General features: G+C 50.3%; 1 protein-coding gene across 2 annotated transcripts in view; it reads right to left on the bottom strand.

Annotated features, from left to right (window-relative positions):
- Positions 1-2,979: 2,979 nt before the first annotated feature.
- zgc:66455 (uncharacterized protein LOC393502 homolog) overlaps positions 2,980-13,867 on the bottom strand; it is a 42,408-nt gene continuing 31,520 nt past the window's right edge. The window contains exons 11-13 of one of the 2 annotated variants that reach the window (XM_038807877.1): positions 8,321-8,492; positions 5,107-5,256; positions 2,980-3,418 (exon numbers count right to left, since the gene is read on the bottom strand). In XM_038807877.1, coding sequence (XP_038663805.1) covers positions 8,369-8,492 — 124 coding nt within the window. In that variant the 3' untranslated portion in view covers positions 2,980-3,418; positions 5,107-5,256; positions 8,321-8,368. Of the gene's footprint in view, positions 3,531-5,106; positions 5,257-8,320; positions 8,493-13,867 lie in introns of both variants that reach the window. The other variant, XM_038807870.1, reaches the window with a different exon arrangement.

Here is a 13,867-nt window from a genome sequence, read left to right on the forward strand (position 1 = left end):
GTTTTGTTATACTCTAGGCGTAGCATAAGCGGCTTCCTTGTGGTGCACCTGACAAAAGAAGGTTCAGACGTGGAGATAACTTTAACACGTTTATTAAACTATTTACAATTCTCCTACTGGGATTCGCCTCTACTGTTAATCCTTCTATAGCTACTCAGACTGACAAGCCAGTCTGCTACAATCCACGTGGTGGGTGTGATATTGAATCAACCCTGTGTCTCTACTCACTGACTGTCTCCACTGAAAAGAGACAGATCATGTGTGTGGTGTCCTTTATATATGGGTTGGTGTAATGCCCTCCTGTAGTCATGTCACCTCTTGTGTGTATCATGAATGCCCAATGGTCGTGTCCTATCTAACTGTTCTATTGGTTGAGTGTCTGTCATGTCTCTAGTGTCTAGCTAGTCTACATGTATTTACATTAACTCCTTGTGTATTTACAGTGATGCACATCACCACACATTATAGTTTTTGTTTTGTTCTTCTTTGCACTAGAAATTAAGGATGAAAAGATTGCCACTAGTCAGACTTTATTTGGAGGTGTTGCTTGCTCACAGTCTAAGGTGAAGGAGAGAAAATCTCCCAGGGTCTCTGATGATGTCACCGTGTAATCATGTGATGCTGCACAGATTGGTTTACATAACACTCCTATTAACACATTCTGCTATCTTACCTTTTGCCACAATTAGCATTCTTCAGTCCTTAATGCCACCATTAATCTAATGACATCTTCCTCAATCTTTTCTTTGCTCTGACCTCTCAGTCCTTTATACTGCCCGACTTCCTCCCTGCCTTCGAACTACATATTTCATGACACTTCTACCCACTGTTCTGTAGAAGAGTCACATTGCACTCAAAATGTTAACCGTTTCTCTCTCCACAGATGCTGCCAGATCTGCTAGGTTTATACAGCATTTTCTGTTTTTATTTCAGATTACCAGTATCTGCAGTATTTTGCTTTTATTTGATGTTGGACATATTGGCTACCAGAGCCGATCAAAGGCTCGGAATCCTACAGCAAGTAACTCACCTGCTGACTCCCCAAAGCCTGTCCACCACCTACAAGGCACAAGTCAAGAGTATAAAAAGGGTCTCCACTTGCATTGAGTGCAGCTCCAATAACACTCACTCTCCAGGACAAATGGGGGCAGCACAGTGGCACAGTGGTCTCACAGCAGCGAGGACCCGGGTTCAATCCCAGCCCCGGGCCACTGTCTGTGTAACATTTGCACAACAGTCTCACCCCCACAACCCAAAAGTATGTGCAGGGTAGGGGAATTGGCCATGCTAAATTGCCCCTTAATTGGGAAAAAAAAATAATTGGACGCAATTTATTTTTTTTAAAACTATGGAGGATAAAGCAACCCGCTTGATTGCTACTCCTTCCACAAACATTCAATCCCTCCACCACCAACGAACAGTGGCAGCCGTGTGTACCATCACTAAATGTACGGTAACTCACCAAGGCTCCTTAGACAGCACCTTCTAAACCCAAGACCACGACCATCTAGAAGGACAAGGCCAGCAGATACCCGGGAACCCCACCACCTGCAGATTCCCCTCCCAGTCACTCACCACCCTGACTTGGAAATATAGTGGCCGTTCCTTCACTGTCACTGTATCAAAATCCAGGAACTCCCTCCCTAACAGCACAGTGGGAGTACCTACACCTCAGGGGCTGCAGCAGTTTAAGGCGGCAAATCACCACCTTCTAAAGGTCAAATATGGATGGGTTGGCCTAACCAGTGATGCCCACATCCTGTAAAAATGAAGAAAATAAAAGGGGAGGGTGCTGCTGTTGGAACACCTTTCTTGCCACCAGATTTGGAGGATCTGGTGAAGGCATGTTGCTATTACTTCTCCAGTGCTCTGAGACAAAGCCTGTTAACCATCTACAAGGAACAGGTCAGGAATGTGATGGCATACTCCATTTGCCTGGATGAAGGAAGCTCAACAACATCAGGACAATGCAGCCTGCTTGACTGGCACACTATCCACCGCTTTAAACATTCAGTCCCTCCACCACTGACGTAAAGTAAAAGCCATGTGTACTGCAGCAACTCACCAAAGGTTGGTTTGACAGCACTTTCCAAATCCATGGTCTCTACTACATAGGTCTAGGGCAGCAGGTTCATGGGAACACAACAATCTGCAAGTTCGCCTCCAAGCCACACAGCATCCGGATTTGGAAATCTATCTCTGTTCCTTAACGGTACTGGGTCAAAATCCTGAAACTCCTTTCCTAATTGCACTGTTGATGTACCTACACTAAATGACTGCAGCGGTTCGAGGCAGCAGCTCACCACCACCTTCTCAAGGGCACTAAATGTTACTCTAGGCAGCAATGTCTATATCCCATGAATATAATTTTTGAAATTATATTAGTTTTTACAATAAAATAATGACAGCAAATATCTTCACTAATTAAGAGTGCTAGAATTTCTTATTGCACTATAGAACATGTACTAATGACAAAACACCATCAAATGCAACATGGACAAGCAGGTGAATGCACTTTGGAGCTGCCGATCAAAATCATTCTGGAAAAAGAGAGAAATTTACATTCATCCAGTGGTTGTTTCATTAGTACCTGTTCTGAACCACAACCAATATGAGATAACTAAGAAAATTCTAATATACAAGGCCCGAGGAGGGAAATTAGAGTTTTAACTCCGCCAACATTGAGGAGCTGCACCTTCAGGGAGGCACAGGAAGGGTTCGAAGGAGATTACAGAAAAGTGGGAATGACTGTGATTGCATGAATCTTTTCTGCAGCCACACATTTTTAATGTCACAGCAAATGTTCTATATTAACCATAACCAATGTTGTCGAATAAGTGGTGTTTACAATTGGGGGTTGGGAGGGTGGGGGGAGTGGGGTAAGAGAAGCAGGAAACCTTTAAAAAGAACAATGCCCTGGGCATTCTCGCCATCTAAGAATGGAAAGTACTTAAAATGTCCAACATGATTTATCGTGGATAGTGTTCAAACATGATGTCTAAAACATTTTTATTGTTATTTACATTTTCAATTAATGTCATTCTGCAGAATTATTGGGAAGAGTGTAACAAAACAAATTCATCAACTAAAAAATAAATGGCAATACAGCATCATGGGCCAATTATTCTTTCCAAATTGGACTCTGGCCATTCATAAATGAATCATTTCTATAGCAGGCCGGATTTTCACTGCAGGAAACTTACTCCTCTCCTCGGAATGAATTTCTCGTTCATTTGGTTCTTCGGGTATTGGCTGAAATTTTGTGAATGATACATAGCTGGAACTCTTGCGAGGTTTAATGAACAGCAATTCCTCACTTTCAGATTCTTCTTCTTCTGATGATGATAGAGTTCTTACAGAGAAGCCACCGAAGCCACCTGAATTCGAGTCACAAGTTCTGAAGTACTTTTTATGTGATCTTTTAAACAGCACAAAGCAAAGAGTCAATATTATTGCTATGAGCAGGAATGCACATATAGCAGAACCAATCAGGATTTCCTGTAAGCCAAATGAAGACCAAAAGCCAGAATCTGGAAGGAGAAAAAAAATCCCTCTAAATCCACTTCATCCAAAAACAGTTTGATTCTGCATTGCTTCATGTTACTATAGAGTAAGATACTTAAAATTTAAAAAGAAACAATTTTTCTTATCCAAGAGGATAGGTACGTGACCAAACATTAGTTACTTTTTGTTGAGAATATTTAGAGCTATTGAGTGTGATGTATCTAAAAGGGTCCTAGCTATCAGAATTCCAGTATTCTCTACATTAAAGCTAAAGATTAATTGTAATATTTTCTACAATTTAACAGTTTGAAAAGTGTTCCTTTTCTGTAAACTTTCTAAATTGTAAATGTCCTCATGAATCTCTCTTCAGTTTATTCTTTCCTCCAATTATTGGAGAAAAATAAGCAGATAAGGTTTACCAATTGAATTGGGATGGGTTGCCAGAGAGAAAGGGTATTGCAGGCAAGACCAGATGGTCCTGGGCATTGGAATCAGCAGAGGTAGGACCACAGAAATTCAAACTGCTTCAGGCACAGTCACACACACAATTCTAATTAAAGGGGTCAACAACCCCTTAGGACCGCCCGGCCATCAAGGCACCCACCCCTTTTTTGGTTCAAATTGTACAGCGATCAAGAATTACCCAATTAATAGGGTCCAAACTGAAGGACCGCCCAAGAGAGCGCGAAAACCCCCAAGGTTAAAGAGAGAGACCACCATGTGTACGGCCTCTCTTGGACCTGGGCGCTCCGGCAACGTCTACTTCCAATTGCGGCACCACCAGAAGCAAGTTCAAGTTCAACACCCACTACCAGACGGATGAGCCCAGCTGAGCAGCAGTTACTTCTACAGACCCGATAGACCCAGATTCGACACGGCCACGGTTCATCTGACCTAAGCTGTGTGCCTGGAGTTAAGCACAGGTTGTCATAGTTGATAGGTGTAGTTTAACTAGTAGCGTTTATGTTTGAAGATAATTGTGTGTAAATAAAGTACCCTCAATCTTGAACTAACTAATTGGTGTTTGGCTCTTTAATCAATATCCAGTTGAACCTTGTGGGGATATCATTTGATACCTGGTGACTCTGAGCAATATAATATCGATATCCAAAGAAAGAAGGCAATCTCATTGATTGCCATATTTACAGTAGGTAAAAAAGGCAACACTTGTTATGTGAATTGGACATTCTGAATTCTCCCGGTGTGTACCTGAACAGGCGGAGTGTGGCAACTGGGGGATTTTCACAGTAACTTCTTTGCAGTGTTAATGTAAGCCTACTTGTGGCAATAACGATTATTATTATTACATTAGGCACAATCTTGCTCCTGTGAATTCTTTTCTGAGCTAGGCAAACGAAGGAAAGGGATTGCTTGGATGGAGTAGAATGTGCCATTACTAGCCTCAAACTACCTTTCAAAGTTAAATATTTTATTTTCAGGAGATGCCGGTGGACATTCCGACCACAATCCATCATGTGCCATCTGCACTTATTAATTTGTGCAAAAATCCAAAAAAACCTTGCATTTTTATAGCGTTGTTATTTAAGTACAATGGCAAGATGCATTTTAAATCTTAGAACAGAATAAATAGTATATACTTACCTAATTCCACTGGATCAATACAAGCTTGACTGTTTCTCATTGAACGATTCTCAAGTCCATTTTCACACTGGCAGAAATATGAGCCAATAGTATTAAGACATTTTGCTACCTTGCCACATGCTCCAATTTCAGATTTACACTCGTCAACATCTGCAAGAGTAAAAATACTGAGGATTTGCAAATAATAGGGAGATAACAGTGGCAGAGAGAAGCAGGAGTATTTCACCATGTTTAAACCACTCCCCAAAAAAAGCTAATTTTAACATTGATTAAAAAGCGTTCTCTTGGAATTTAAACACAGAGGTCACACCAATGATGCCAATATCACTGTGATGGTCATTGAAGCCAAGCACTTGCCTCACATTAATTACAAGAGAGATAAAGCGAATACAGTAGGAGCTGCACAAAGTAACGTCCAACATACTGCTCAGTGGCTACTGGGTATATATCTGCCAAACTATCCAGATGCTCTCAACACAGGGAATGAAGGGATCAAAAAGGCAACAGGTCCATCAGCAAATAAAACAGCCCCATTGAAATCAAAGGCAGGGAATGCCATCATCGACTGCAACAGTTGGAAAGATGAGTTGACTTCCAGGGAGAACAGTCACCAAGGAAGCTCTGGACATCATTAAGTATTTGGCCATGTTACTCTGATCAGACTGCAGATCCTGGCTGAATCACAGCTACCCTGAATCCCAGTGGTTTCAGAACTGAAAAATCTACAATCATAGAATCCCGACAGCGCAGAGAGGCCATTCGACCCATTGAATCTGCCCGACACTTCGAAAGAACATCCTACCTAGGCCCAATCTCCCACCCCAAGGGGCAATTCAGCGTGGCGAATCCACCTAACCTGCACATCTTTGGGAGGAAACCGGAGCACCCGGGAGGAAATCCACACAGACACCGGGAGAAAGTGCAAACACAGACAGTTACCCAAAGTCAGAATCGAACCCAGGTCCCTGGAGACAGTTGCTGATGGCTGTGACCGCTGGAGGCTGACTGGGAGGGTACGAGATGAGCAGAAACAGAAAGCTCTGTTGACCGAGAAGAGGCTCAGAGAAAACAGAAGCCAGCGAACTGTGCGCTTTCAAAGCCCATTGTCTTGCTCTGCAACAAATGCAGTAGAACCCCCCCCATTAAGAGTGGGGGCTCCTGAATCACATCAGACAATGCTTAATACATAGATGACCACCACTGTGTAAACCATCATCACGAGATGCAAGGAGGCTGCCACCCACACGGTTTTAGTGTAGTGTCTTAAATCTGGCAAAAAATGTGAGTCATCCAAAAGCTCAAAATTTTTAGAATGCGCCATGCATCAATTTTAATACTGTAAAATAACTTACTTGGACAATTCAGCTAGGCGCCGCATGGTGTGGTTTGGCATCTGACTAGTTATCACTGCCTGTGCACCAGTCTATTCCCACACTCTGACCAACCCTTTACCCCAACCAACCAGACTTGAGCCAAACCATCCATGGCCCAAACAACCCCCTGCCCAAAATCCAGCATAGCCTCTGTCCCAGAGTTGCCAATTTTGGGAGATGCTGTACCTGGACTTAATAAAACATTCACATCAAAATCACAATTAGTCCAAAGATGTGCAGGTTAGGTGGATTGGCCATGCTAAATTGTCCCTTAAGGTGGGGTTGCAGTAAAAGGGCGAGGGATTGGGCCTAGGGCAGGGTGGTCTTTCGAAAGGTCAGTGCAGACTCGATGGGCCGAATGGCCTCCTTCTGCACTGTCGGGATTCTATGATCAGTGGTGACATTACAAAATTATTTTACCAATGAATATTTTTTTAGTGGGTTATACATAGAGAGAAAATTTCTCATTCTACCCAGTAAAACCAAAACACAGAGCAAAATACAATTCCAAACTTATTCTCCCTCCTAACCCCACCCCCAAAAAAGCAAACATCGTAACCAGAACACACCTCCCCCGCAAAAAAAAACATGTGGACGGTGACCAACACCCTAAAGAACGGAATGAACTGCTGCCATCTAGAGTAGAACACCTCTGGCCAGCTCCGCTCCCACATCCTGGTGGGGCCCAAGGGTGTCAGCATCTCAGCAGCGAGTAGAGCAGCCACACATGCAGCAGGAGCCTCCACCATTTTCTCAGCAGGCGATGACAAGTGGCTTGGAGGGGAACTTGCAGATGGCGGTGTCCCTTGTCCTTCGAGATAGTACAGGCTGGAGGCTTGGAAGTTGCTTGGTTTTATTTAGTGTCACTGTCTAAACATTAACACTGATATGAAGCAAAGTGAGCAATTGCTTCTTGTATCTACAAATGGCAGGAGTATGCAAACCTTACTAGTTTGAAATACATTCAATGAATTCCTATTGATAATGTTACAAACTTATTTACATGGCTGGGTTCATCAACTGTAGCCTTCAACTAGATTTTCCCAATAAGCAATGTTGTGCTGTATTTATTGGAGTTGATCCAATTTCTGAGTCACGTGGATTCAAAAACATGACTGACATTTCAGAAATCACATTGCAATGTCACTTCGACAGGATGAGTTTTATTTTTTACGCCACTATGTCTCAGATCTTCACCACGATTCATCTGAAAAGGACTGAAAAATGGTTAATCATTTTTACTCTAAACTGTCATCTTCCTACTTCCTACCAGGGGGATTTCATTGGACTATGCTCTCCAGGCAATATGTTCAATGATCATAACAAATCGTAGACGGTGTTATATCCATAGTCAGTGATACTAACCCAGGTAGAAGTGAGCTGTACACCCATACCACTCAATCCCAGTCTTGGTACAAGTATGACATAGTGCTCTGACATTTGGCCGTCTCAATCCTTCTGATTAGGTGTATTGTTTGTGGCAATTTGAAAACAACTTTAAAAAGCTGCATCAGCGTTTTCAAATAATGCGGCATAAAAATAAAAGAGAAGACAAAAGTAATGATTTTAAAACAGAAAACAAATTCCTTCACTTTGTAAAAGTACATGGTGAAAAATCTGAATTTCAGTGAGACTTAGAGAGTGCCTATTAAATTTATATCGACCAAGGGTCACATTTGAGGCCTTTACCGGGTATAGCAGGATTTGACCCTTTTGACTCGGAAGCAGAAATAGATTTCACAATGCAAAGTAATACATTAGTGCATCACTTCATAACATTTCAAGAGGAATCCTTTTAACCATTCAACATTTAAACATAGAAATAGAAATACTTAAAATACCTTGGACTGAAATTGAAACCAAATAGACTTCTCCATTTCTCAGGAGAGTCACCGATTGTTCAACAACTTATTCAACAACTTATTCATCTGAATCTGCAGAGTGTGGTAGATGTTCTCTCCATTCTGACCAAAGTACAGCTGATATTCAAAGGCAAGACCTGAAGAATTGATCCTGCAACAAGGAACAGTTACTATACAAACTGCAAATTATCTTCACATGGCTGGTGAAATGATAAACCTGGTCACATACTAAGTTAATACTTTAAGACCCATCAATGTGGTTGCGATGGCTTCATTGACTGATGGAGGTCATCAGTGCCTATCCCTTGATGTATAACTTAGTTTTGTTCTCAGCTTTATGGAAATCACTTCATATATTTATGCTTTTAGTTCAAGTAATTCACATCTGCACTTCCATTCCAGCTGCAGGATACAATGGAATATCGTGCCTGCTTTGTGCATAAATAATCTTCTAGATTCCAGGTCTACTGAAATTATTACTACAGGATGCAGCCCAAATGGACCTATTTAGGCTAATCCTGAATAGATAAGATGTGGGGCAATTGTCTGGAAGTGAACCAATTTCTTTGAAGAGCAGTTTTTAAATGACTGTTGCATATTGATGTTGGTAATCGAGAAAGCAAGAGTGAGTAACCCTGGTAATTAGGCTACATGGTAAAAGTACACTCACTCACTTAACCAGCAGCAATTGGAGGTCTCCCTGAGCTACGAGGACCTCTCAACCTGTCAGTATTTGCATTACTGGCAGCTTCCTCCTGCTGCTGACTGGCAACATCAGGGGCTGGATTCTCCATTCTAGAGACCAAGTACTCCTGCCAGAGGAGACTCGCAACTGGTCGCCACTGGCACAAGGAGTGTGGCCATTGCCACCACCGGGGGACCAGGTGCTGCCAGTTCGGGGAGTGTAGGTCATTGCCACCACCGGGGGGGGAACCAGATCCTGCCAGTGTGGGGAGTGCAGGTCATTGCCACCACCGGGGGAACCAGATCCTGCCAGTGTGGGGAGTGTAGGCCATTGCCACCACCGGGGGGAACCAGATCCTGCCAGTGTGGGGAGTGTAGGTCATTGCCACCACCGGGGGTACCAGATCCTGCCAGTGTGGGGATGTAGCTCTGCCACCACCGGGGGACCAGATCCTGCCAGTGCAGGGAGTGTAGGTCGTTGCCACCACCGGGGGGAACAAGATCCTGCCAGTTCGGGGAGTGTAGGTCATTGCCACCACTGGGGGGAACCAGATCCTGCCAGTGTGGGGAGTGTAGCTCATTGCCACCACCGGGGGGGGGGGGGGAGAAACCAGATCCTGCCAGTGCGGGAGTGTAGGTCATTGCCACCACCGGGAGGGGGGGGGGGGGGGGGGGGGGGGAACACCAGATCCTGCCAGTGTGGGGAGTGTAGGTCATTGCCACCACCGAGGAACCAGATCCTGCCAGTGCGGGGAGTGTAGGTCACTGCCACCACCGAGGAACCAGATCCTGCCAGTGCGGGAGTGTAGGTCATTGCCACCACCAGGGGGGGGGGCCCAGATCCTGCCAGTGCGGGAGTGTAGGTCATTGCCACCACCGAGGAACCAGATCCTGCCAGTGCGGGAGTGTAGGTCACTGCCACCACCGGGGGAGCCAGATCCTGCCAGTGTGGGGAGTGTAGGTCATTGCCACCACCGGGGGGAACCAGATCCTGCCAGTGTGGGGAGTGTAGGTCATTGCCACCACCGGGGGGGAACCAGATCCTGCCAGTGTGGGGAGTGTAGCTCTGCCACCACCGGGGGAACCAGATCCTGCCAGTGTGGGGAGTGTAGGTCATTGCCACCACCGGGGGGAACCAGATCCTGCCAGTGCGGGGAGTGTGGCCATTGCCACCACCGGGGGGAACCAGGTCCTGCCAGTGTGGGGAGTGTAGGTCATTGCCACCACCGGGGGGGAACCAGATCCTGCCAGTGTGGGGAGTGTTGCTCATTGCCACCACCGAGGCACCAGATCCTGCCAGTGCGGGGAGTGTAGCCATTGCCACCACCGGGGGGGGGGGGGGGGGGGGGGGGGGGGGGAAGAAAACCAGATCCTGCCAGTGCGGGGAGTGTAGGTCATTGCCACCACCGAGGAACCAGATCCTGCCAGTGCAGGGAGTGTAACTCTGCCATCACCGGGGTGGGTGGGGGGGGGACCAGATCCTGCCAGTGTGGGGAGTGTAGATCATTGCCACCACCAGGGGGGGGGCCAGATCCTGCCAGTGCGGGGAGTGTAGGTCATTGCCACCACCGAGGAACCAGATCCTGCCAGTGCGGGGAGTGAAGCTCTGCCATCACCGGGGTGGGTGGGGGGGGGGGGGGAGGACCAGATCCTGCCAGTGTGGGGAGTGTAGGTCATTGCCACCACCGGGGGGGAACCAGATCCTGCCAGTGCGGGAGTGTAGGTCATTGCCACCACCGGGGGGAACCAGATCCTGCCAGTGCGGGAGTGTAGGTCATTGCCACCACTGGGGGACCAGATCCTGCCAGTGCGGGGAGTGTAGCTCATTGCCACCACCAGGGGGGGGGGGGGGGGGGGACCAGATCCTGCCAGTGCGGGAGTGTAGGTCATTGCCACCACCGGGGGGGGGGGGGGGGGGGGGGGGGGACCAGATCCTGCCAGTGTGGGGAGTGTAGGTCATTGCCACCACCGAGGAACCAGATCCTGCCAGTGCGGGGAGTGTAGGTCATTGCCACCACCGAGGAACCAGATCCTGCCAGTGCGGGGGGTGTAGGTCGTTGCCACCACCGGGGGACCAGATCCTGCCAGTGCGGGGAGTGAAGCTCTGCCATCACCGGGGTGGGTGGGGGGGGGAGACCAGATCCTGCCAGTGTGGGGAGTGTAGGTCATTGCCACCACCGGGGGGAACCAGATCCTGCCAGTGTGGGGAGTGTAGCTCTGCCACCACCGGGGGAACCAGATCCTGCCAGTGCGGGGAGTGTAGGTCATTGCCACCACCGGGGGGAACCAGATCCTGCCAGTGCGGGGAGTGTAGCCATTGCCACCACCAGGGGGGGGGGGGGAAACCAGATCCTGCCAGTGTGGGGAGTGTAGGTCATTGCCACCACCGAGGAACCAGATCCTGCCAGTGCAGGGAGTGTAACTCTGCCATCACCGGGGTGGGTGGGGGGGGGGGGGGGGGGGGGGGGGGGGGGGGGACCAGATCCTGCCAGTGTGGGGAGTGTAGATCATTGCCACCACCAGGGGGGGGGCCAGATCCTGCCAGTGCGGGGAGTGTAGGTCATTGCCACCACCGAGGAACCAGATCCTGCCAGTGCGGGGAGTGAAGCTCTGCCACCACCGGGGGGACCAGATCCTGCCAGTGTGGGGAGTGTAGGTCATTGCCACCACCGAGGAACCAGATCCTGCCAGTGCGGGGAGTGAAGCTCTGCCACCACCGGGGGGAACCAGATCCTGCCAGTGCGGGGAGTGTAGGTCGTTGCCACCACCGGGGGGACCAGATCCTGCCAGTGCGGGGAGTGTAGCTCTGCCACCACCTGGGGGGGAACCAGATCCTGCCAGTGCGGGGAGTGTAGCTCTGCCACCACCTGGGGGGGAACCAGATCCTGCCAGTGCGGGGAGTGTAGCTCTGCCACCACCTGGGGGGGAACCAGATCCTGCCAGTGCGGGGGGTGTAGCTCTGCCACCACCGGGGGACCAGATCCTGCCAGTGCGGGGGGTGTAGGTCATTGCCACCACCGGGGGGGACCAGATCCTGCCAGTGCGGGGAGTGTAGCTCTGCCACCACCGGGGTGGGGGGGGACCAGATCCTGCCAGTGTGGGGAGTGTAGCTTTGCCACCACCGGGGGACCAGATCCTGCCAGTGCGAGGAGTGTAGGTCATTGCCATCACCGGGGGGACCAGATCCTGCCAGTGTGGGGAGTGTAGGTCATTGCCACCACCAGGGGGGGGGGGGGGGGGGGGGGACCAGATCCTGCCAGTGTGGGGAGTGTAGGTCATTGCCACCACCGGGGGGAACCAGATCCTGCCAGTGCGGGGAGTGTAGGTCATTGCCACCACCGGGGGGAACCAGATCCTGCCAGTGTGGGGAGTGTAGCTCTGCCACCACCGGGGGAACCAGATCCTGCCAGTGTGGGGAGTGTAGGTCATTGCCACCACCGGGGGGAACCAGATCCTGCCAGTGCGGGGAGTGTGGCCATTGCCACCACCGGGGGGAACCAGGTCCTGCCAGTGCGGGGAGTGTAGGTCATTGCCACCACCGGGGGACCAGATCCTGCCAGTGTGGGGAGGTGGGGAGTGTTGCTCATTGCCACCACCGAGGCACCAGATCCTGCCAGTGCGGGGAGTGTAGCCATTGCCACCACCAGGGGGGGGGGGGGGGGGGGGGAACCAGATCCTGCCAGTGCGGGGAGTGTAGGTCATTGCCACCACCGAGGAACCAGATCCTGCCAGTGCAGGGAGTGTAACTCTGCCATCACCGGGGTGGGTGGGGGGGGGGGGGGGGGGGGGGGGGGGGGGGACCAGATCCTGCCAGTGTGGGGAGTGTAGGTCATTGCCACCACCGAGGAACCAGATCCTGCCAGTGCAGGGAGTGTAACTCTGCCATCACCGGGGTGGGTGGGGGGGGGGGGGGGGGGGGGGGGCGGGGGACCAGATCCTGCCAGTGTGGGGAGTGTAGATCATTGCCACCACCAGGGGGGGGGCCAGATCCTGCCAGTGCGGGGAGTGTAGGTCATTGCCACCACCGAGGAACCAGATCCTGCCAGTGCGGGGAGTGAAGCTCTGCCACCACCGGGGGGAACCAGATCCTGCCAGTGCGGGGAGTGTAGGTCATTGCCACCACCGGGGGACCAGATCCTGCCAGTGCGGGGGGTGTAGGTCGTTGCCACCACCGGGGGGGAACCAGATCCTGCCAGTGCGGGGAGTGTAGCTCTGCCACCACCGGGGTCGGGGGGGGACCAGATCCTGCCAGTGTGGGGAGTGTAGCTTTGCCACCACCGAGGAACCAGATCCTGCCAGTGTGGGGAGTGTAGGTCATTGCCACCACCTGGGGGGGAACCAGATCCTGCCAGTGCGGGGAGTGTAGCTCTGCCACCACCGGGGGACCAGATCCTGCCAGTGCGGGGGGTGTAGGTCGTTGCCACCACCGGGGGGGACCAGATCCTGCCAGTGCGGGGAGTGTAGCTCTGCCACCACCGGGGTCGGGGGGGGACCAGATCCTGCCAGTGTGGGGAGTGTAGCTTTGCCACCACCGGGGGACCAGATCCTGCCAGTGCGAGGAGTGTAGGTCGTTGCCACCACCGGGGGACCAGATCCTGCCAGTGCGAGGAGTGTAGGTCGTTGCCACCACCGGGGGACCAGATCCTGCCAGTGCGGGGAGTGTAGGTCATTGCCACCTCCGGGGGGACCAGATCCTGCCAGTGTGGGGAGTGTAGGTCATTGCCACCACCGGGGGGAACCAGATCCTGCCAGTGCGGGGAGTGTAGCTCTGCCACCACCGGGGGGAGCCAGATCCTGCCAGTGCGGGGAGTGTAGGTCATTGCCACCACCGGGGGAGCCAGA

The sequence above is a fragment of the Scyliorhinus canicula genome, chromosome 1 (assembly GCF_902713615.1).
Source record: "Scyliorhinus canicula chromosome 1, sScyCan1.1, whole genome shotgun sequence".
Classification (NCBI taxonomy): domain Eukaryota; kingdom Metazoa; phylum Chordata; class Chondrichthyes; order Carcharhiniformes; family Scyliorhinidae; genus Scyliorhinus; species Scyliorhinus canicula.